Here is a 24353-nt window from a genome sequence, read left to right as displayed (position 1 = left end):
ATATGTATTATGGTTGTTTTCTGATAATATGACATAAAAACATTGGGGAGGATGCAAATAATAGAAGCGAGGTGATGTCATTTCTGCTTTTGTTTTTTATCCACTGTAATGATTCTCAAAGCGTTGTACGCTGGCTCTCTCTAGTGGTATGTGGAAGAATAACCAAATTAAATATTCAAAATGCATAATGGCACAGTGGGGTGCCCCAACATTGCTGAATTGATTCTTCGACTTTTTATGATGTCATATTATATAAAAGCTGGCAGTTATTGGTGTCCAGCCTATACATTCTGCAGCAGTTGGTAGAATTGTCATGTTTCACAACTTCGTGAGGTCACAAAAAGGTCATAAGGGCGGCAGTTAAGCAGTGTGCTCAATCTTGGTATGAAAGATAAATGTTCTCCTGTAGCTTGGACTGCAGTGATGTCAGCAAACAGCGCCCACTTGTTGAGTTATGTTGAGCGGCTAAGTCCCAACACAGCCTTATATGTAGAAATGTTGGACGCTTGCTTAAATAAAGCCAGATGGGCCTCCTGCTTAAGTTCCATGTCCTCGTCGTTCATCTTTGACAGCATTTGTGCAAAAAGCAAACAAACATTCTATTCCATTTGTCAAACCAGCTCAATTTATTTGATTTTGTTACCATGACAACAATGTATTTTTTCACTCTCCAAAAAAAAAAAAGAGAGCTACCATTCATTGTGTTTGCATGTTTAACTTGTAACTGCACACATTTCTTTTTGTACAATGTGTGTTTTTGCAGCGTCATTGCCGCAGTATTGCAGTATTGACTCGATGGCCTTGTTTAATGGCCTATCATGAAACACTGGCGAGGCAGGAGACTCATTTCATCGCCTTATCGTGTGCGCGTGCGTGCGTGTGACCTTTCCGTTTGTTTATTCTCGGGGCAAGATCCATCATCAATCTCTGGCAGTCTTGAATGTGTGTGACTGGGGGAACTCGAATTCATCACTCAGGGTGTTCATTTCAAACTGGCTATTTTGGAGCTCCTATTCGTTCCATTTGTGCACCAGCGAGCCCCCCCGCCCCCCTCAAGAAGATGTGATGATCATTTGCCTCACACATAAGAATCACTTTCCTATCCTGAGCACGACTAGAATAGAGAAGCTCTGGTCATCATCCCACAATAAATTTCTTATGACGCTGCCAAATTGATTCTTGGTGCAAATACCTAGCAGGTGGTGTAACATTGCCCCTTGCTGGTCGTATGGATCCAGTGCCTATTTAGATGGAATGCAAATGAAGTGCAAGAACCTAATCAAGCGCGATATCAAAGCAGTAATACAATTTCTGCTCAACAAAGAAAACAATTAGCCAAGCTGTAATATAATATTTGAAAACTCATTCAATCCCAGAGATTTACTGTATTTTCCGCACTATAAGGCGCACCTAAAAACTTCCAATTTTCTCAAAAGCCGCCTTATAATCAGGTGCACCTTGTATATGGACCGATATTGAGGCACTACAGCAGGCGTGTCCAAAGTCCGGCCCGTGGGCCAAATGTATATATCTTTATTATGGACAAAGTTTTAAAATAAGCCATTCATTGAAGGTGCGCCTTATAATCGGGTGCGCCTTATAGTGCGGGAAATACGGTATTTCCAAGTTGAAAAATGCACACATTTTATTTGATGAGCTTTGACAATAATTTTCTTGAACACGTAACCGGTAAAAGTAAAAACAGAAGCTCAGAATAAAGAAGATAAATAATGTTTATTTCCACATCTTTGTTATTTATAAAATTATGCGTCTACATTCAATATTAACAAGGCAATACAGACAATTTTCCATTTTTCAGGTGAAAGTCGGGCTCTAAAGACTTTTCTTAAAAAAATGCCAATCGTTCACTGCTTCCGATACTAACCACATCGCCCCCTGCTGTTTGAAAACAAGCTTATCCAAGATGCTGGGTGAGTCTAAATTCGGAGGACAGTCGAGTCTCTAGAGCCTGCGTCCGTCCCACTAAGCCCTTCACTGTACAGCCAGCCGTAAAACATCACGAGCCAAGATCCACCACTATTTCTCGCTCAGTGTAAACCACAGTTCAGTTCACATAAATTTTTGACTGACCTCAAACTAGCAAACTGAAATGAACAGCATCATCATCAAGTTAGGTCATGATTCTCAAACGCTATCCATCCCGTATTCTTCCCCTACAGTCACACATCCACCCCCGCAAGTAAATGTAAAAACCAAACGGAAATGACAAAATCAACCTCTAGTCTACAAAAAAGTAAGAAGTGGCGAAGAGAGAAAAAAAATGTCATTAATATCCCCCCCCCCCAAATAATCTGGATGCTGTATAGCATACTGTATGGATTGTTATTATTACAGTAACATGATTCCATGCAATCATATATTCATCTTCTGTACAGAAATCAGGACTCAGTAGTTGAGAAGCATGAAAAGACCTCTGTCGAGTCTTTCACTTTTTCTTGTTGAAAACTTGATGCTATTTTTTATTTATTTTTTTTAACAGATGTAAATATTCATTGGGAACACTTTCCCCGTCCTTGACATTTTTTTTTTCCAGGTACTATTCGGCAATTGGGCCAAAGATGTTTTTGAATAAGAAAAAAAAAAAAGACACGCAATCACCTGGACCCGAAATGAAATGAATAATTAAGAGCTAAAAGACACAATGTTAACCCCGCATGCTCGTTCAGTCAAACACATTATTTAATTAGATCAATTGCTAAAAGACCGAGAACAAGCGAAAGAGCAGTGTGCACAAAAAGCTTCTTAGACACCCTCACGACCAACAACTCACTTTTTGGGGTGCACACTAAAGGTTGCGGTGAGTAAAAACAAACAAAAAACACACAATTAGAGTGCTGGCAAGACATTCATTTTCACCACTTGCTCAAAGTGGAGGTGCGGTGGGGCTGGCTCTATAAGGCATGGCGTGATTCAATCATTATTTCGAGCAGTCCACTTGCCATTCTTTAACTTACATCGTTGGACTCTGTAACATCTACCAGCTTGTAGTATAAATAAAATAAAAAGTTTATATACACCACTTGCAAAAAAAAACTACAGTGTGCTATTTTTAAGATGGGCCCGCCAATAAAGCAGTGAAGCTATTCACACCTTCAGCTGGATCATCTCAGTGCTCAAGACAAATGGCGTCAGATCTCTGCAAAACTTTGGTAATGATGGCAGAGATGAAGAATGACAAGGAAGCTTTACTGTGATGATCATTACTGATAGAAAAGAGATTTGCAGAAGCTTGGGCAGTACCACCAGATTATTGTGGACACACAAGCAGACACAAACATGCACGGTTCTGCCCACGAGCCAGATTTTTCCCACCAATCAACAATCGCCTATCCATCCCTGTGCTCATTTAGGCTTCTCTAACACCCACCCTGCCTTGTCCAGCGAAGGCACCGCAAAGTTTGCACTGTACTGAACTAAAAAAAAAAAAAATGCAGACATTTCAAACCGTTTTGTGCATTCACTCACATTTAAGCCAAAAGCTCGCAGCTGCCTTCTTTTTCTCGCACGTCGGTTCTCAGGCACGCATGCCACTTAAATGCGTCGTGGGGGTTCAACCGACACGCAGGAGTGGGGAATGATGAAAAATAGAAGAAGAGAGGCCTGTGTCGAAGCGCGTTTGAGGGAGACGACTTAATCCTTCTGCCATCTCCTCCGGTACTTGGTCTCTTCATCACCTGCCAGAGCGAGGGAAAAAATATTTCAAGTCAGATAGCAGACTACTTTCGTTCTATTAAAGCGTGAAGAGGTACCTTAGCAGAAAAGGGAAGAGAAGAATTTAGGCTGCATTTAGAAATGCGGAAGAGGAAAAAGACAGGAAAGTCAATTTGAACATCCTCACCAAACACATTCAATGAGAAAACTTTGGACTTACCTTCAAGATAATGTCTGGATATAAATTTTAGTGCCTCATCCAGGAGGATGACAGGGATTGAAATTTTCAGGACCACCATCCACTGAGACCAACGGAGAGGGGTCACCTGGAAGATCAGCTGAATAGAAGCCACAGAAGAATTAGAAATAATTCAAATTTTTATAATAATCTACAATAGTTGTACAAATAATAGTTGTTCATGCACTTACTGGCATTGGCTCGACATAAAGGATTAAGAAGTGGAGGGAGAGAGAAAGGACAATGGCTCCCAGTAGCCAAATATTGACCCAGGGAGGCATTCTGAGGAGGGACTGGTTCTCAGACAAACTGTCGGTCGGGGAAGAATGTTACATTAGAACACGTGGACAAATGACATCAATTTGGAGATAGGTGTTGTATATTTTCTATGGAGACGAGCAAAAACAAAAGAGCTTTCATACTCGGGCTTTATGAACTTCCTCATTTGACTTCCCTAACCAAGTCATTTTCTGGGTGTGTTGTTCTGGTATGAAAATCATTCGGCGGGCGGATACGGAATGTGTGACATTTAAAGGAGACCATGATTGACCTGTTGAGGGCGTTGAACATCTCGATGGTAACCAACACGGACAGCGCCATGGTGGTGGGGTAGCGGGATTCAAAGACCTCACAATCGATTCCGTGAAACACAGGGTTGTCCTCGGTGCACTGCATGAAGTGTCGCTGTGGAAACAGGTAAGCTCAAGGAGTTGCATTGGAAAAAATATATTAATAATAATTTGCAACTCACCAGCTGATAAAAAGTCACTTGTGGCCCTTCTTCATCAAATAGGTACCACCACGTGGCGGCGCTCACTGTCCCGAAACCCACGTAGCCTTAGAAATACATGAATTCACACACTTGTCACAAGTAGATTTTTCAAAATTTGGAATTTTGGTGGACTTCTTAAATTGTGAAAAAAAAATGCAAGCAATTCAAGTACCTCCAATGGCCAAGTAGCGGAAGAAAAGCCATCTTGAGATGAGAGGTTCTTTGGCATTACGAGGAGGTTTGTTCATGATGTCCAGGTCGGGAGGGTTGAAACCCAAGGCGGTGGCGGGCAGACCATCAGTCACCAGATTGACCCACAACAACTGGACTGGTATCAGAGCCTCGGGGAGACCCAGGATGGCTGTCAGGAAGATGCTGAAGAACAGACAAACATGAAAAGAATGAAACTGACCGAGGGTTCTCGGAGCGTCTCCCTCACCATACGACTTCGCCCACGTTGGAGGAGATAAGGTATCGGATGAACTGCTTCATGTTGTTGTAGATGGCTCTGCCCTCCTCCACGGCAGACACGATGGTGGAGAAGTTATCGTCAGAAAGTACCATCTCCGAGGCCGATTTGGCCACGGCTGTACCCGATCCCATTGCGATGCCAATCTCTGCTTTCTTCAGGGCGGGAGCGTCATTCACACCATCTCCAGTCTAGGATGACAAATATTGTTGCTCATTGAAGTTGTGCTACATCATACCATATTTAAATTATCTGACGATATTTAGCGGCACGAGAAAATATGTGGACAACCAGAATGTGATACATTTTTCTTCATGGTCCTCACCATGGCAGTGATCTCCTCAAAGGACTGCAGGTATGCGACAATTTTCGACTTGTGAGCCGGCTCCACGCGTGCAAAACATCGTGCCCGTTTCACAGCCTCTTTCTGGGCTTCCGGCGATAGATCATCAAACTCGCGGCCGGTGTAGGCCTTTCCCGTCACCTCTTCGTTCTCGCCGAAGATGCCGATGCGCCTGCAGATGGCCACCGCTGTGCCCTTGTTGTCCCCCGTGATCATGATCACACGAATACCTGCCTCGTTGCAGAGTTTGATGGAGCCTATGACTTCGTTCCTCGGGGGGTCCAGCATGCCCACACAGCCGATGAACGTGAGGCTCAACTAAATGGAAACAGCAAAAACGAAAATAATAATAGAGCAGTAGTTTGAAGATGTGATGACTGCACTGGGAGGCAGACTGAATTTATTTATTTAATTTATTTAATTTATTTATATTTTTATTATTATTTTTATTAATATTATTAACATTTTATTTTTATTTTTTTTATATATTTATTATTTATTTTAAATCTTTTATTTATTATATTCAAGAATGGATTGATTGCATTTGATTTGAAGAAAAGCAACTGATGTTTTGTCTGGTTTCCTACCTCATAGTCCACAAACTTGCTGGAATTCTCCAAGTCCATGTCCTCTTTGCGTGGTGGAACGTCACGGGTGGCCAGAGCCAGACAGCGCAGGGTGTCCCTCCCCGTTCCCCAGTCCCGGACCTTGGACATGAGCTGGTCACGCAAGTCCGGTGTCAGCGCCACCTTGCCAGTTCCCAGCCGCATGTACTGACATCGATCAATGACGCTTTCCGGGGCGCCCTGTTGAAAAAGACTACAATTGACTATACAGGCAAAAGGAGACATTAGAAAATGACAGAAAGGAAAAGAAAATTCTGGAATCGTATGATTGTTCCGTGCCTTGACAAACATCTTGCTCTGAGAACCCGGCTTGACTGGCGTGCAGTAAACTGACATGGACTTTCGGTCTCGAGAGAACTCCAATGTGAAGTCCTTCTTCATCAGTTGCTTGATCACCTGAAGGAGCAACCATGGAACAAAAAAAAAAAAAAGACTATCAAGGATATGGAGAGTAGGCAAATTCATATTAACCTCAGATACGGAGAGAAATTTAGTAATTTAAAAAAAATGGAGCTTGTAGTTTCCATCAGACCTGCTTCTACCACTAGATGTCCTTCTTGGTCAAACTCCAGAATCATGATTATGATGAGACATCCATAAATTGTCACCAAGCTCACCGAGTTGCAGGCCCCAGCACGTTCCACCTTGCTGAGTCCGGAAAGGTCCGTTTTGAAGACGTTCATTTTCTCCACCAAGGTGGTAAGAGCAGTCTCTGTGGCTTCTCCCACTTTCTCGTAAACTCCTTTGGCCTGGGAGAATACAAAAAAAAAAGACATGCATGGAGAGGAGAAGCAGAATAGTCAGTAAGGGGAAAATATGAATCACAAATCACCTTTCATATATGTTTTGTAAATTGTAAAAGCCTCCGTAAAAGGGATGAGAAGTATTAGACTAAACTCAGTGGGCTCTTTTTTGGCGACCAGTGCAAGTTTGGCACAAGATGTGGTGGAAACCTGCGCAGGGGTGGGCGGGGCTGGACTTTGTTTTGATATATATTCACAAATGAAATAGCATGGCGCAGTTTGAAAAGGGCACTTTGCGTCGTTGTGGGTGTGAGCACAGCCTTCTTGAGTTGCCACAGTCATTAAAATGCTGCAGCATGGAGTTGCTTTAAAAAAAAAAAAAAAAAAAAAAAAATTCTTTGGTCACAGTGACCTTTGTCTGTCATCCCTCCAAATTACAAGGGGTACTCATTTGCTTTGTTGTCAAAACATTCCGTCAAGGACAATATTCAGATCTGCTGGATAGCCACATCGCCGCTGAGTCTTTAAAAGGTGCTAAAAAGCGAAGTCGGGGAGAGGACGCGCTGTTGGCCAATCATTTATTTGTGTGTGACAGCACAAAGCAATAAAATCCTCATCCCCCTGCGGTGCTCAGCTGCTTCTCTTTTCGGCTCAGCCCTCAAAAATATGAAATCTTTGATGGCAAAAAACAACAACATCCGGAACAGTCGGGCTGCAGATGATACATGCAATTGAAATTGTGTTATCCTCGGCCTCTCTCTTCACCGTGGTTACCAAGATACCGTGGTGATGACAAAAAGGTGAGAAAAGCAATTTAAGTATCTTTGAGCAAGATAAGATTAGCCCTTCAACAAAAACGAGACAAAACTACACATTGTTATGGGTGTGTGTTGCTTTTACTAGTTGTATGGCAACAGAAGTATATTTAGAATGAGTCTTTAATGACCTCATTGTAGTCCAATGAGGAGTCATTGCACATGGAACACACGGTGGCCAACTCCAAGAGTCCATCATAGTCTCCACACTGGACTGCCCGCTCTCCTTTCAGTCTGGAGGGAGGAAAACACACCATCGTTGACGCACGATTGGAAAACATCAGGCAATATTCATGCATATATAAATAAGTTGACATTCACGATATGGAACTCACATTTGACCTTCAGGTGCATATGTGGATCCTGTTATCGAGAACTCGTGCAAGGTGCAGCTTGAATTCTGCAATTTGTCCACCACAAACATCTGGGGGGGGGGCAAAAGTAATTAGCTGTGCAGTTCTTGGAACGTGCTGCTTTTCTTATTAGCCGAGATTAGTTAACATAAATATTTAAATAGCTTTGCATGGTAGATGGACACTAAATTGATTTTAGAGCAAACCTCTGTCTCAGTGGAACATTAATTAGCATGAGGAAATACACATTTTGGAATAATAATAAAAAATATTTATAATAATAATTTTAAATGACATTTTCAAATTTTCCAAATAAGGAATCATTTTTGAAAAATAATAAAAAAGAATTTATAATAATAATTTAAATAATTTTAAATGACATTTTTCCAAATATAAACAAACTTATATAATGATGTATATTAAATATTGTATCATTTGATTTTCTGGCTGTTCAATTGCATTTTACTGGAAAATGAAAAAGGGGAAAACATTTGTATGCATTTATCCAAAGAGAGAAAATTCACAGAGCTGACAGGGTCTCCGAGTTTTACGACTTGTTTGAAATGTTACCGCAATATTTCAATCGGTCGGAGAAGCTGGGTCGAACTGACACGGTGTCGAGACGCAAATGTTACGAGCAACTATTTTGTTGCACCTTAGCCAACTAAAAGCTGCAGACATGCTTTGGATGTTTCTCAATGTTCCAAAAGTTCATAAGGCCCAATTCCATAACTCTCAGTGATTTCCACAAGAGTACAGACAAAGCAGCCAGTGAGAAATAGAATAAGATTGTTCCTCTTCTTCCTCCGGATCTGATCTACTGCGGTCTCCACGGTAACAAGGCGGCACATTGTGATCCATGTGACTCAATAGCACGATTGGATTCATCTACTCACTGCGGGAGTAAACACTATTTGTGTGTGTGTGTGTGTGTGTATGAAACGATTCAGACCACAGTTGCAGTCAAAATCTTATCTGAAATATTGTGCTCCCTATTAGGGAGTAAGAAGGGCCTTTAGGTGGATGCAGGTCAATATTTGCTAACGTCAGCTGGGCTAAGTTTTCCTGTGCCTTGGAGGGTTTAAAGGTTTGCGGTGAGGTCACTCCTACACATCCGCCAAGTTTGAGGGAACTCCCTGCAGCTACAAATTAAACACACACACACTGCGCGTCAGCTTGTGGTGAGGAGCGTATGCAACATGAAAATGTTTTCGCCTATGGTGGGTTTAAACGCAATAAGAATAATATCATTTGTGAATAACTAAAGCAAAAACCTCTATGAAGCTTTTTGAACATCAGGGGTGTCAAACTCAATTTTTTCGCGGGCCGCATTGTAGTCATAGCTTCTTTCTGAGGGCCATTATGACTGTCAACCCAAATAAAAGGTATAAGCACCTCATATTATGTACGGTAAAAGCTACAAAACAAACGGACAAATAACTCGTTTTCAAATCAGACGAGAAAAGACTGGTCAAATATTCATAAAAAGATATTAGAAGTGAAGACAATTTGATATTCTAGTAATGACACACAAAGTTGATGCACAATTTGTCTTCGCGGGCCACATAAAATGACGTGGCGGGCCGTATCGGGCCCCCGGGCCTCGAGTTTGACACCAGTGCTCTACATGAAGACATTTAATGTCAAAACGAATGTAAATGCATTTTTCATTGTCATTGAGATAAATGAAGATAAAACAGAAGTGTGAAAATGAATTTTTCACTCCTGGTGTTAAATCCCAAAGCAGATTTGGCGTGGAATAGGAATTGCCACTTACTCTACAGACAGACATTTGATTGGTGGTGAGGGTCCCCGTCTTGTCCGAGCAGATAACGGAGGTGCAGCCCAGGGTCTCCACCGAGGGCAGACTCCTCACAATGGCGTTCTTCTTGGCCATGCGGCGGGTCCCGAGGGCCAGGCAGGTGGTGATGACGGCAGGCAGGCCTTCGGGGATGGCGGCCACGGCCAAAGCCACGGCTATCTTAAAGTAATAGATAGCTCCCCGCATCCAGGAGCCGCCGTGGACCGGGTCCCCGAAGTGGCCGATATTGATCACCCACACAGCCACGCAGATGAGTGAGATGACCTTCGAGAGCTGCTCGCCAAATTCATCCAACTTCTGCTGCAGCGGCGTCTTGTCTTGTTCGGTCGACGCCATCTGATTGCGGATTTTGCCGATTTCCGTGGCAACGCCGGTCGCCACGACGACACCTATGGCCCGACCGGCAGCGATGTTGGTGCCCTACGGAAAATGTGTTCAATGTGGGTGGAAGGTTCTTTTTTTTTTTTTTCCCCCCGTTTTAATAAATCTGTCAGTCAGAAAATTTACATTGACTCATAATCTTTTTTTATGCAAGACAAACATGCTTATTTTGTGGTACTTGGCATTATTTGGATGGAATATTGGCTTATTCACGTTACTTCCATGCAGGCATGGCTTTAATAAGCGTTTTGAAATTAAGTCCAATTTCTTGCTAGCGGAAAACCATCCGCTGAGCTACACATACAAGCGTCAGATTCACCACAGACATGTTGGAAATGGCACTTTTTTTCCGCTCCGAGTGGATTTGTACCTGCCAAGTCTTTATCCTACTTGAAGTGCAATTAGCTTATCACTTATTAGACAAGTAGCCATTTTGATTGGTTGAGAATGACAGAGCAGCTTGACAAATTCAGATGAGTAGTTTCAATTTCGAATCATTTCAATTCATAAAACTAATTTAAAAGTGAGCTCAGAGTATCATTTCTAATAATTCAAAGGTTGTACTCACCGAAAACAACATGTTCTTCTTGTCTTGATTGACAGCTCTCGGGTCAGGAACCGGGTCAGTGTGTTTGATGATGGACACAGACTCCCCTGAAGGAAGGAGGAAAAAAAAAATGCACAGAATACATTAATATTTCAATTCAAATAATGAATGAAATCACTAGATATCCTAGAAGGAGTTGAAATAACCAAAATGAAATTAAAACAATAGCAGAAAAAATTGGATTGAGGGACTGTCGAGCGTACCTGTGAGGATGGATTGATCCACTCTCAACGTGGTGGACGTGATGGAGGTCAATCTGATGTCGGCTGGAACTTTGTCACCCACTGAAATGACAAAATGCAAACATTTTATGCGGCAGATGATACAAAAGTAAAAAAGTCGATGATACTTCCAAACACTCAGACACTTGTTAATAACGGACATCTCCAGTGCGTTATCACAACATCGACTTGATTGAGCCATTTGAAAATTCGTCTCGGTGGGGTAAACAAAGAAGGCGAGCGACTCTTTCCGCCTCTCTATGTAGCACCTACGGGAGATGCAGACAGGGTGTCGGGTGCAATGTGGGTTGTGTTTGTGTGGGAGATGGCTGCAGGCTTCAAGTTGGCCCAGGCCGAAGAACGCCTACCTTCAGATTCCCTCCGCTCCATCGGACTATACTGAATAAAATATATGATTTACAAACACGACAGGTCGAGTCGATGTCACAGAATGTATTATCCTTTTACATGACCGTGCCGATATGGACTATTCAGTCATTCAATAAGAATGATCCTCGTAAAGGCAGATTTTGTATTGCGTCAATCGGATTATTCACTACTAAATTGAGAGTGTCTTTTCAAAACAAAGTACAAATTGGCCTACCGTATTTTCCGGACTATAAGGCGCACCGGACTATAAGGCGCACCTTCAATGAATGGCCCATTTTAAAACTTTGTCGTTATATAAGGCGCACCAGACTATAAGGCGCACCATTAATGCATCATGTCAGATTTTTAATCCAAATCATTCTCCATTTTATCTTTTTTATTTCAACTTCAGATGCAACAAATTACTTTATAATCACAAAATAATGATCCATAGTCGTTTTGATTCATGATTCATAGTCTTCAGCGGGCCACTTGTGATTGATTTCATGAATCCATATTGGTCCATATATAAGGCGCACCGGACTACAAGGCGCACTGTCGACTTTTGAGAGAATTTGAGGTTTTTAGGTGCGCCTTATAGTCTGGAAAATACGGTAGTTGAGTTTGCCGTCTGTTTTTTTGACACAACCAGGACAGTCAGAATCTCACCCTTGCATAATGAATTGGCAGCGTAAATGCCACTTGGTTTCCATCTCTTGGGGTCTTCGGTGAGCCCTCATACAGTTACTCCATTAAAAACCTCAAGGAAAGTTCCAGCGGAGGCGCAAAACGCAAGTGTGTCATAACGCCGTGGAACCTACAAGTACACTGCAGGGGTGGAACCTTATGTAAATATATCCATTATATTTTCTCTCCTCTTTTGTGGTTTTTCTCCAAGACCTCCATACAGTTTATTTTACCCTCCTCACATTAAGTTCCAGTGGAACCACCGCCGGGTAATCTGAGGTAGAGGAAAAGCCTGCCCTGGGAGTTCAATCATGTTAAAGGAGGATACCGATTTTTTTTTTTTTTTTGCTGCCATGTTTTTGTTGGAGGGCTTTGGCATGAGACTTCTGGCCAGAATAAAGTGCGAAACCACCAATGTGGGATAACACTGTAATCCAAAACAGCACATGGAGAAATGACACAGACATGATGAGCAAAAAGAGAACATGACTTGTTGTCATGACGATGACTATGAAGGTGGGAATTCAACAGAGTACTTTTGATGCTTTACGACCTGCGTGAGCTTGTCTGTGGGTCTTGTTGACGACACACGTGTGAAGAAACACACCGGCTGCAACAAGCCCAAATTCCAAAGTATTATCGCTTACTTAATCATAAACAAGAAGTGAAATGGGGATTCCTGTTTTTTTTAAATTTTATTTTCACGTAAACTAGAAGGATGTACGAATTGTGACGAACTAATCAAGTGGAGCAGTTTTACACCTATATCATATTATATGTGTTTTTTATGCCAAGTATTATTCTGGGTCAGGAATATCCTCATTAAAATTTAATAACGAACTACAGATTTTCTTTCCATAACAGAATAACGGCCTTACTGACGTTGATGAATCATGAGGGAAAGTTTATTTATATTTGCTTAACAGCAGTTTTTCTACCTATTTCATGACCCCCGCATGACCTCTGTTCCTTCTATTTAATATACATTGAGTGATCATCCTTATGCTTTATTCAAAATATATTGATTCATCGAAAATCCATTTTCATAGACAACAGCCAGTTATGGACTTAATAGTTGGAGGTCATGCATATTAAATCCAGCATGGACCCCAGAATGACAACAAGACTATTTTTAGACAGGGCTGCCCACACACGGGTGACTTTATAGCAGGGGATGGATGAGTGTGTGCATCTGTGTGTGTGTGTGTGAGTGTGTAGTATGAGTAAAGACCTGACAAACATCCAGGTGGTGAGACTGAGAGTATGGAAAGCAAAGGGAAGTGGAAAGCTGTGGAAAGTTAAACTGGACCTTAAACACAAGTGAAGACCACAAGCACTTACACAGAACCACACACACACATTCAAACCGTAATACCAGCACCTGCAAATACGGGGGAAAGACTGTTATGTAATGGTGTTGTATGATATTCCTACGATATTTACAGACTCATGAATGCTACATGTTACTGTGCAAGCTGCTAAAAGCAAAAGCTGAATCTCAGAAAAGAATAAATGAGTTGGCTTACCCGCCACCTCTACGATGTCACCCGGAACGATGTCCCTGGCTTTGATTCTCTGCACCGCCTTCCGGTTCATGCGGTACACTTTGCCCATCTCGGGTTCGTACTCCTTAAGCGCCTCGATGGCATTCTCGGCATTTCGTTCCTGTTGAGAGAGAGAGATGAGTCAGGTCGTGCAACGTAATGAACGAATACAGAAGCATGATTTTGAATTTCTTCATTGTGAGATCTCACCTGCCAGACACCAATGACGGCGTTAGCGATGAGGATGAGGAGGATGACGACAGGCTCGACAAAGGCGGTGGCCGACTCCTCTCCCTCTTCAAACAAAGCCAACACCTAGACAAACACACAACTTCCTCATCACACAAATGATACTTAAATACCGCAAAGGAAAAATGTCCTCAGGGAGGACGGAATTAAAAATGGCATTTGTGTAGCACAGCTGTGCCTTCAATGAGACGTGATAATAAAATCTAACCTTGCCGCTTCCTGGTCACATTTAATTAGAATCATATTAGATATATTTCTTTGATTACCGTAATTCTCGGACTATAAGTCGCGTTTTGTTTTCATAGTTTGGGTGGGGGGGCGACTTTTACTTAGGAGCGACTTATATACATATATATGGTTTTTTTTTCACTTTTTGGGGCATTTTATGGCTGGTGCGACTTATACTCCGGTGCGACTTATAGTCCGAAAATTACGGTAAATTGAATTGGCTGTCATGGTGCATCAAATGGGACATAACTATTTTAAAAAAAAACTTGGGTCTTTCTCCCTTGGAAACACTCAAAACAACATGCTGTCATTATTTCATCATCCAATCCTAATTTCAAATTCATATTTCCCATAGCCATTCATCCATTTTTCCACATGCCCCTTGGAAAATAAGGACGGTGCTAGCATCATAACTGGTTCATCACTGTTACGTGATATATTTAGCCCAGAGCGGTCAATGTAGTAAGTGAATTCAGAAGAGTTCCACTAACCCATTTGAATGGAAAGGGAAAAAAAAAAGGCCACAGGCTTGTTTTCTAACAGTAAATAGAGTTAAAGTCTGCAAACATTTCAAATTGCAACATAGTGAGAACATGACAACGCTGCCTATTTCGAAAATCCATTATTTATTTCAACTACATGCCAAAACAAATTCAATAATGCAAAAAAGGAAAGTAGCAGTGTGTTGTTTGTTCATCTGGAAAGTATAACACAGACAGCTTGACTTGTTTCCTCATTACTATTATATTTTTTTTTTAGTTGACACGTTTAAATGTAATGTACTGCCATTGAAGCGAAGCAAAACGCTATGTAATAAGATCCAGGTTCAATAATGCACTAAGCGCGTGACTATATATGGCCTTCAAGATGTTCAGAGAACTTAATCCATTCGCTATGATTGATTCGTGGACATATCCAAAAAAGGTTGGCTTCCTCTCCACTCGTGTAACACGATACTATTTTTAAAAGCTTGCTTTAAGTTATGAGAATTAACTCATGACGCGTGACAAAATGGAGAGCAGCTCATTGAGTCCGACGTCCCCGGTGCAATCAAGTTGCTTTAAAAGTCCTCGGCATGCCTCATTGATAAACAATTACAAGCGGACGCCAAATTGGAGTGGAATCGTTCAGCCATTCATTTTATAACTCCGAAACTTGCTTGCAAAAAAAAAAAAGAGGACCTTGGCATTTTCGGCCTCATTAGACTATAATTACTGCAGCGCTTTAAACAGCCGATTGACTCAAACTCTCATTTGACCTTCATCGTTATCAAAAAGATATATTTTTTTAATATATTTTCTTCCGTTCCATTTAACTAAGAGCCCAAATATTAAGCAATAAATTGAGCGTTCTCTCAGACAGATATTTTTGGTGTGTTACAAGTGATTTACTAAGAGTGCATTTTTTTATTTTTTAGTCAAGTCAAATGAATAAATGTTGGAGTGTTTTGCTCAAAGAATATTAGAGAACAAAAATAAAATAAAACAAAAAAAATGAGTCAATCTGCTCAAAATATAACGTAAACAGACATTAAAAGTTATAAAATCAATTACACAATTTCTCTATTAAGATTGTCGATTGACTCAAACTCTCATTTGCCCATCATAAATTGAGCGTTCTCTCATACAGATATTTTGGGTGTGTTATTTATTTATTTATTTATTTATTTATTTATTTATTTATTTATTTATTTATTTATTTATTTATTTATTTATTTATTTATTTATTTATTTATTTATTTATTTATTTATTTATTTATTTATTTATTTATTTATTTATTTATTTATTTATTTTTACTCAAGTAAAATTAACTGTTGGAGTGTTATGCTCAAAGAATATTAGAAAACAAAAAATTAAAAATTAAAAAATTAGTCAATCTGCTTAAAATACAACGTAAACAGACATTAAAAAGTTATAAAATCAATGACACCATTTGTCTATTAAGATTGCTGAGGTAGAAAGTCAGGAATCCAACATCTCAAAGCAGTCTGGGTGTGGAAGACGTTACAGCTCGTCTTAGCTCGCCGCATTTACAGAGTAAACTTCGTACTTGAGGCAAAAGCCACGGCTGCACTCTGAGAGGGCAAATTGCGTCATATACACTTTAATAGCCATTTTTTCTCCCCCCTTTCAGAAATAGCAAGAGTAAATTTGTTCCAAAACACCAACGACTTGCAGTAATAAATGTATTCAGGATTCCAGCTAGCGTCACTCTTAGTAGGCTCACTGCAGATGGATCCAAGCGGGCTCCCCTCACTAAAACTTTATCAACACTGGATAAAAAAAAAAAACTTGTGTATGGATTTTCAATCCAAAATCCAATTGGGAGTGTCATTATTTGAAAAAGCTCACGAGGCCGGAGCGTTACTTACAAAGGAGACGCAGGCGGCGAGAAGCAGGATCCTGACCAGAAGGTTTTCAAATTGCTCCATCACCAGTTCCCACAGGGACTTTCCTGCACACAATTAAAAGACACAAGGGGTCAAAGTTGACTCAAGAGAGGAAAGAATGTGTAAGCAGAAAAAAAAAATCACAATAATAATATTTTGTAGTGTATCCATCTGTATGAGCTTGGCAGTCCAGTTTATCCTCTGGTCTCCAGAAAAGAAAAAAAAAAGGCTGCTCATGCAAGGGAGGAGGTTAGAAGCCTCATCGGAAAAATCAATATTTACCTTCTTCAGCAGGGAGCTCTGTAGATGTCACGTCACGATGGTTGTAGAGGAATTGAAGAGGTGGAGGCCGAGTGGAAGGGGAACAAAGAAAACAAACGCTAGTTAATATTGTCTTTAATGGCTCAAGTCAGCCATGTTGCATTTCAGAAAGCAATGACGTCACCTAAAAAAAACCTGCTCAGTCAAGTCCAACACAAAGAAAATCATCCTGACTGCTGATGAATGGAGAAAAAGTTCAAATGTTGGGGAAAAAGAAGCCACATGAAGATTGCGCTGACCCTAAAAGGTCCAGTGGAAATAAGCACCATGTTTCTCCAGCGTGTTTTGAGCAGACGTGGCTACACCATTATGAAACGTGACCATGTGGGGAATGGAGTTGGAAAGGGGGGGGAGAACCATGACTCTAAGCCTCCGCCGCCTTCCAAAAACAAAATTCTCCCAGTCACTCAGTTTGCACTCAACACGAGCGGAAAGAGAAACAACTTGAAGGGCCCCTGTAATTGGCCAAACTTATTTTATAGTTTGGGACTTAAATTTAAAAATTCCCCTCCCAACACACCCAACGGTGGTTTTTGGCTTCTTTTCTGATGACAGACAAAAATTGCAATGTCCCAAATAAGTCTTTCATTATTTTGCAATATTAATCAAATGATTTATTCATAAATTTGCTCCAAAACTGATTGGTGATGCTGCTCAGTCTAGTTCCCGTCATCAACTTATCAGGATTTTATCACCCATCCATCTTCACGGTCACAAGCGAGCAGGAACCCATCCCATCTTTGTACGCTATCTTCTTCAACCATCCAATTTATTTCACACTCTGCACCTGATCTCCATGACTTTACCATCCGATGAACCCAGAGAGGAAAACAACTCGAGTTTGATTCAAACAGACGAGTGTGACCTCACCCACACGAGTAAACACTTTCCCCATGAAGTGTTCTGGGCATGTTCAGCAACAAGCAAAATCATGTCGGAGGGACTACGTCAGAAAAGCGACCTTGGAGTGTCTCCCAACTAGATGAGTTCAGGTCCGGGCATTTGCTACCAGTGCAAAGCGGGATCATATAAATAGCTTGGGCATAATAGTGCTGAGTCACTGTGGTTAGCTCCCAACTTGCAGTCTTGTAAAGGTCTTGAGGTTTGATGGCTGATGTCAGCAGCAGTATGGAGAAGTGCTGTTTTCCACGCTTCACCGACCCCCATTACTGTGCGTCCCTGCTTGAGGCTCAAGTGTGGGAGACAAAAGACAGACTGACTAAAAGGACAAGACAGCAGGAGGAAGGACTGGAGGAGCAGGACGGGTTTCCCCGACTTCCCGCTGCAGAGGATTCCCTCACAGTCGGGGCTTGCCCGGTCGCATTCCTGAATACTGACTTCACCTCGAGCCATGTCCCCATAACACCTCCTCCCTATGGCGGGCCCAGACAATGAATAAAAAAAAGGGCTTGTTTACACGCAGCAGAAAAAGCGTTCAATGCCAAGCAAAAGGGGAAACACTTCCTGCATGGAGACAGTTGCCAACAACAGCAGGGAGTTCCAGCGTTGGAAGGAAAAAAAGGGGAAGCCTGACATGGTTCTTTCACCACGTTGCATTGTTTCACTCTCTCTGCGCATCCCTCGGCAGTCGGACGTCTGCAGATGATGGCAAACCAAATATACAGCACACGAGGTGAAAGAGGAGTGGAAATTTCCACTACCACTCTAAATATCAGCATCGCCAAATCACACGATGCTAATGGGAAATGGTCAAATTAATTCATCGAAGACTCCGATTTGAAAATATAGGCTTTGTTTTCTAACCCTTTATTCAGTCGATGGTGTAAAAAAATGCACTAGCGTGACTTTTTTTTTGCCACTATATATAAAAATAAATAAATAACCAAAGTATATCCCCAATGGTTGATGCAACCTGACACGTACTTTTATTGACTCTCATCTCAGCCTACAAATAATTTGCTCACTTGAATAATAAACAGCTTTTAAGTCAGCTCATCTTCAGCAAACCTTGGCAGAGTTTAGCCAATCAGCCGTGAGATTGTAAAAGAGGTCTATAAATATCATGACGGTAAACCCCTAATAGCTATTGCACGCTAATGTATGATAGCTTCCTTCATATATTTCCTCTTTTAATGACCCCAATTAAAAAAAAGCGCTTTAATGCATTAAAAAAAAAGTTTACTCCCAACACGGATATTGCGCAACGGCAAAATGCAACTACATCTAGCCTTTGTGCAAATATCTTCCTTCAAGTGTTCTGTCCACATACTGGAGCTGAGCAGATCATGTGTCATCCAGCCACTTATCATTTCTAGGCAGCACAATGAAACGAGGAAATCTGCTTGTCACAATGAGGAACCTCAAACTGGATTATACACATAAATAAATGGATGCCAAAAAAAACACACGTTCGTATCTTCTGTGGGAAATTCAACTTTTTCCTGCTGGCTATTCTGTTGTGTGTGAAAAATCTATTTTCTAATCTATTTTTATATTATGGCAGAAGGCTCCAACATATATGAAGGTTAATATTAAAACTATTTTATTCATGATGCTCCAGTGGAATGAAATTGTAGATTTTTTTTTTGACACACTTATTAAACAGTATATAACCTAAATGGAGGTTTTTGCTGTTTTTTAACTTCCCATAACTTTGTTCATGTTGTTATTCTTCACATCAGCGTTAAAATGTGTCACGATTTCTTTCAAATGTGTAAATCCTTCATCATTTGTGATCAACAGATTCACAAGTGACATGTATGAAGGAACCAGGAAGTGACTCAAAACCGGTGGCCTTGAATGACTTTTTATTTCCAGCCCACATCCAACGACAACTACACAATGCAAGATCTCGACGGGAAAATGGTCAGACAATCAAAGTGAAAGGCAAACAAATGCCTGATTGAGGAGAGCACTCAGGAGTGTGTTGGCGTGGTGGAGGAGGACGAGGAGGAGACAATGGAACATCTTTCGCAATGAGTGACACACGAAAAAAAAAAAAAACGCTAACTGTGTATGCAGTACTGAGAAAAAAAAACCCCTTTTTTTTTGCCTCCTACCTAAAAATAGGAGTCCTGTGAATTTGCAGGATGGGAAATCATTGAGTGTGTTACAGCAAAAACATTCTTTGAGCGCCCACACACAGGCACTGTGTGAATATTTGCGATTAAGTGACTTATTGGAGTCCCGCTTGTGTTTTACTGCGAGTAAGATTCCTGCAGTGAATGAAGTGCGGCAGGAGCCTATGAAGTCCAAAATGAAACGACCATATATGGACGACAAAATAAATGCGCTTTCAGGCATCATTAAACGAGCAAGGTCGACCCGATCAGTGGGGCCTGCTTACTCTTTAGCCACGCATGCTAATTAAAGCTTTCACTATTCAGTGAAATGGGAATAAACAGGCCCGGCGTGCTAAAAAATGTCTTGGCGATATTTTTTTAATTAGCATACAGTATATTCTGTCTTTGCAGCTTTATGATCATGTCAAAAGAAGAATCCATTTCTCAGTAGTGGAACGACTGATTGTCTTTGGAGAAAATGAAATAAGTTGCCAGGTCAGTGTCACGCAGAACATAATAATACGTCCCAGCGGGGAGTCTTCCAGGAAGCAAACTCAAGTTCCCATCAATGATTGCATCTTTGTCTTTAGACCACCAACTCCACACGAGCGCCTCTGGTGAGTTCTGCTAATTAGTTTGGTCTGCACAAATACTAGCAACTGATTTTAAGCAACAGTTTTGTACTAAAGACTGGCGGCTGGTAGTTTTTAGTCAATCGTGAGACAGTACAAAAAAATACATCCCAAAATGAGCCAATTAGGAACTCTGGATGGGTTCCATAAAGTTATAGATAAACCGACCCGAATTTAGTCACTAAATGGAAGTGACTTGTGCAGCTCATGTTTGATTCCCTTTTGTTTGCCCTCTTATGTCCACACCAAGGCAAACACTTGCGTTGAACATGCTAATGACTTTCTGGTAAGCGCCTCATCGTTTGCCTTGCAGTCGACTAGAACGTCGGCGCTTTCCGAGAAGAAAAGGAGAAACAGCTGTGCATCAACAAAATGTAAGACTTTGGCTCTAGCATAATAAAGTCAGGTCCAAAAAGGGAAACGGGTATCCCCTTGCAGCAGCTATTATCTATACACACTTAAACACACACACACGCACGCACAGGAAGTTCACAGCTGAAAGCGAAACGCGATGTTATCTGTGGCGAGACGTTGCTTTTTCCATGAAGTCATTGCAGGCCTGGGTGTAAAGCGACTGCGCGGCAAACAAGAGGCCAACTGTTTGACTTGTACAATATGGCGCTCGCGTGTACTCGGCAGCTTGGCCGCACATGCAAATGACAGGCTAAGAGGGAAAGGTGGGGCCGGGAACGTTCAACTCAGCCAGCTCCATGCTATATACATGTTTACAGTGCTAGAAGGTTGATACGAAATAAGTAAAAGGCTATTGGATGATAAAAGAGCTGATGGGTGTTGTCAATATATGTACGCAAAAAGAGAACTAGATATAATTCAGAGCTTGTTTTCCTTGGTGTTTCTGATGTGTAGTTAAAAAAAAAAGGATACGATTAAACAGTTATTTTTGGTTTATTTGGTATTATTTAGCAACACAAGGATTGATCGTAATTGTTTTCCAAAGTAAAAGCAGGTGTTTGGCCAAAAATAAAAAGGAATAGATAAATCTAAATTATTACTTTTGAGAGCCTGAAATCTGAAGATTTGGACAATCACACTTAAAAAATGTCTCTAAATGATTACTCAATTAAAAAAAATACGATTAATTTGATCATCTATTTGCTATTGATTCATTTGGATACTTTTGCAAAAGATCTTCCTTCCTCCAATGAGCTCATTAAATCGTGATTCCACTTCTTTTTTTTTCTTTTTTCTTTTAGCCATTTCTATTTTCCTGCTGGCAGGCTGCTGCCATTTGTTATTTGATCTTATCTTGTGACTTGAGCAGTAAAATACGAGTCTTTATTTGAGAAACAAGTGTGTAAAGTAAAAACAGGTTGATCAAGCTTTTGGGTTTTCATCAACATGTACTTCCTGCTGCCATGAATGACAAGCAGAGATGTGTACGCTGCTCCTGCTGCTGATTTGTTTGACTTCAACATAAGGGAACTTGAAGGGACCAGACGACTAATTAAAGGAGTTAATTATTAGAACGTCTGCATTCTTCCAAGGCTGGTCATATTCCCTTTGAATTACAGCCTTGACACTTCCAATAATAGAGCATGCAAATTCTTGTTTTGCATAGAAAGACCAATAATTAATCATATAGGTCACATTTGTATATTGTACAATGAGAAAATCCTAATCCATGCATTTTTATGGTCATTTATGGTCAAACTCGCCTGTGCGCAATGACGCAATTAAAACGCCGCGTTAATTCTAATAATTAATGCACATAAATAAAAGAAGTCAAATGACTTACCGTTCGGCCCATATTTCTCCAATTGCACTTTAACTTGCTCCTGAGTCAATCCGGTGTTTTCATTCACGCCGAAAAAGTCTAAAACTTCACTCGCTGGTTTCGTGTGCGCGTTTTCCATCTCGGCGGACACAATTTGGCGCTTAGATGAGGAGATGCATGGACTTGAACATCTACTCAGGCGCTTGTGTGGTGGTGGTGGATGAGGACGAGCGAGGTGCTGCTGCTGGTTGGGTTTCCGCAGAAGCGTCTCCTTGTAGGAGATCAACTTGGCCCACCTGAGGAAGAAGCGGCAATCCTGATCGTCGTGACGCACTCTGCTTCAAATGATCGCCTGAAGTGGACCTCATCTACAAGTGAAGGTGTGCTACGCCGGCTGGTTGACGTGCACCACCCGTCCGCCTCTCTCTCTCATGTGTTGTCCACTCCCTCGTGCGCTCCTATTGGCTGCGCATACCTGTACGCACGCACGGCGGCTGCAGGGACTTCCTCCCGACGCACATGAGCAAAACAAGGTCGTGCATGTTTTGGTCACGTCATATGCAGTGATGGGGAAAATCCCCCAAATACATACAAAAGATTCTGCACGACGCCTTAGTTGTCATAAGAAATCAACATCTGATTCCTCATTTTCCCAAATCTCAAAATGAAAATTTACAGAAGTATATAACAAATATGGAGACGCAAAGATGTCAGTCTGCATTTCTGACAGTTTTGATACGAAAGCCAGTGACATCCGTTGCACATAGTAACCTCATTGCACTGCAGACCACAACCTTCATTTACTATCCGAGTGAGTTTACTTCCTGGAAAATGTCACAATGCTTTATTGAGTTTTCAGTATTATTTTCAAACTGAGGAAAATTTACTTTAGGTGAAATAAATTTGCATCACCCTCACATTGACATATATTCTGAAAGAAGACACTGGAATGGAAAAGGAAAGGAAATCCCCATCCAAACAGTCCCTCACCCACATTTCGGGGACTCTCAAGTCTGCACCATTTTCCCTTTGCACACAGCTCCCAACATAATCTGCGTAACCCTTTTATGCAGAATTCATTTGCATAAAGGAAATGAGCCATAGCTGCCAAAGGGTGAAGGGGGGCACATCATGTTTTCTCCTACCTCGCACGTGGCGGTGCATCCCAAACACAGAAGCGAGCTGTGCATTTGGACTGTTAATCACAATCATAGAAAGCATCAGCAAACAGCAAAATAACAGCACACAACAGGTTTCCTTTGTCTTTTTTGTTGACCATATAATCAGGAAAAACAGCCTTTCGAAACTGGTTTGTAAATCTGCACTTCTCTTTCACTGCATCCAAGCAAACTCCTTGCAGCTCCATCATTTTCGGCCAAGATGAGTCATCCCGATAATAGAATCGCACTGTCCGTCTCGCTGTAATGGAATCAAAATGACCATTTAGCAAAGGTAGGCCTGGCCAGGGCTATCCAATGCACACCACAGAAATCTCATTCGGGGAAAGGAATCTAACCCCAGCTGACATTATTGTCCGAGTTAAAAAAATGCAAGGATGCAGAAAGACAATACTGTAAAATAAAAATAAAATAGGTTAAGCTGTGTTCATCCACCCTAGAATAAAATAAATTCTTCCCTGTTTTCATCCACCCAGAGGATGGATGTCGGGTTCTTTTGCAACTTGTCACTTGGTCTGTCTCAACTTAGGCTATTAATAGCAGTTGTCAACCTCCAGGCAGTCCTCCTTCCTCCCCTTCAAGCCCTTCTGTCTTCGTCAGACACGGCTCATTTGATGCATCTTCCTCACCAATTAACTCCTGCAGAAAGAGCTGTCAACACATGTCTCAGAACTTTGGCCTTTGAAGCCACCGTACAGCTGCCGGAGTCAACTTCCAGATGGAGCAGTGATGACGCACGTTAGTGGGTGACCCTGGGGGGGGGCAGATGTAAAAAAAAATGTTTTTTTTAAATGTCCTTTCATTTAAATCAACACATGGAGAAGAAAAAAAGATTTAAAAGCAGTTATTTGCTATTCTCTTTTATTTGGCCACAAGTGCCTTAAATATTTGTAGGACCACATTAAACACAATTGAACCTTTTTTATATTAGTACA

At 41.2% G+C, this 24353-nt stretch overlaps 1 protein-coding gene across 2 annotated transcripts; it reads right to left on the bottom strand.

The window, feature by feature from the left end:
- Positions 1 to 1715: 1715 nt before the first annotated feature.
- On the bottom strand, positions 1716 to 22679 carry atp2a3 (ATPase sarcoplasmic/endoplasmic reticulum Ca2+ transporting 3). Of its 2 annotated transcripts, XM_061299936.1 has the most exons (21): positions 22262 to 22678; positions 16812 to 16829; positions 16512 to 16594; positions 13873 to 13977; positions 13645 to 13783; positions 11045 to 11125; positions 10803 to 10888; positions 9809 to 10273; positions 8014 to 8102; positions 7810 to 7912; positions 6738 to 6869; positions 6400 to 6516; positions 6082 to 6300; positions 5477 to 5812; positions 5122 to 5342; positions 4855 to 5057; positions 4662 to 4747; positions 4461 to 4594; positions 4102 to 4219; positions 3893 to 4010; positions 1716 to 3695 (listed from the first exon to the last, which is right to left on the bottom strand). In XM_061299936.1, the coding sequence occupies exons 1-21, from the start codon at positions 22377 to 22379 to the stop codon at positions 3652 to 3654; spliced, it is 3015 nt and encodes a 1004-aa protein (XP_061155920.1). In that variant the 5' UTR covers positions 22380 to 22678; the 3' UTR covers positions 1716 to 3651. The 2 variants fall into 2 exon arrangements, with proteins under 2 accessions (XP_061155920.1, XP_061155919.1); XM_061299935.1 differs by having other exon boundaries at positions 6082 to 6516; positions 22262 to 22679.
- Between the last annotated feature and the right edge of the window lie 1674 nt (positions 22680 to 24353).

The sequence above is a fragment of the Syngnathus typhle genome, linkage group LG15 (genome assembly GCF_033458585.1).
Source record: "Syngnathus typhle isolate RoL2023-S1 ecotype Sweden linkage group LG15, RoL_Styp_1.0, whole genome shotgun sequence".
In the NCBI taxonomy this organism is placed as follows: Eukaryota; Metazoa; Chordata; class Actinopteri; order Syngnathiformes; family Syngnathidae; genus Syngnathus; species Syngnathus typhle.
Note: the sequence above shows the minus strand (reverse complement) of the source record. Positions and strands in the feature narration are given on the sequence as shown.

What these genes read in the sequence shown, in the direction of transcription:
- atp2a3 (XM_061299935.1), bottom strand. Translation starts at nt 22,379, where the DNA reads ATGGAAAACGCGCACACGAAACCAGCGAGTGAAGTTTTAGACTTTTTC. An exon ending in ATCAAATGTCTGTCTGTAGA is followed by an intron (nt 8,103 to 9,808) that starts GTAAGTGGCAAT and finishes CCCCCCCCCCAG; the next exon opens with ATGTTTGTGGTGGACAAATT. An exon ending in CCGCTACTTGGCCATTGGAG is followed by an intron (nt 4,748 to 4,854) that starts GTACTTGAATTG and finishes TGTATTTCTAAG; the next exon opens with GCTACGTGGGTTTCGGGACA.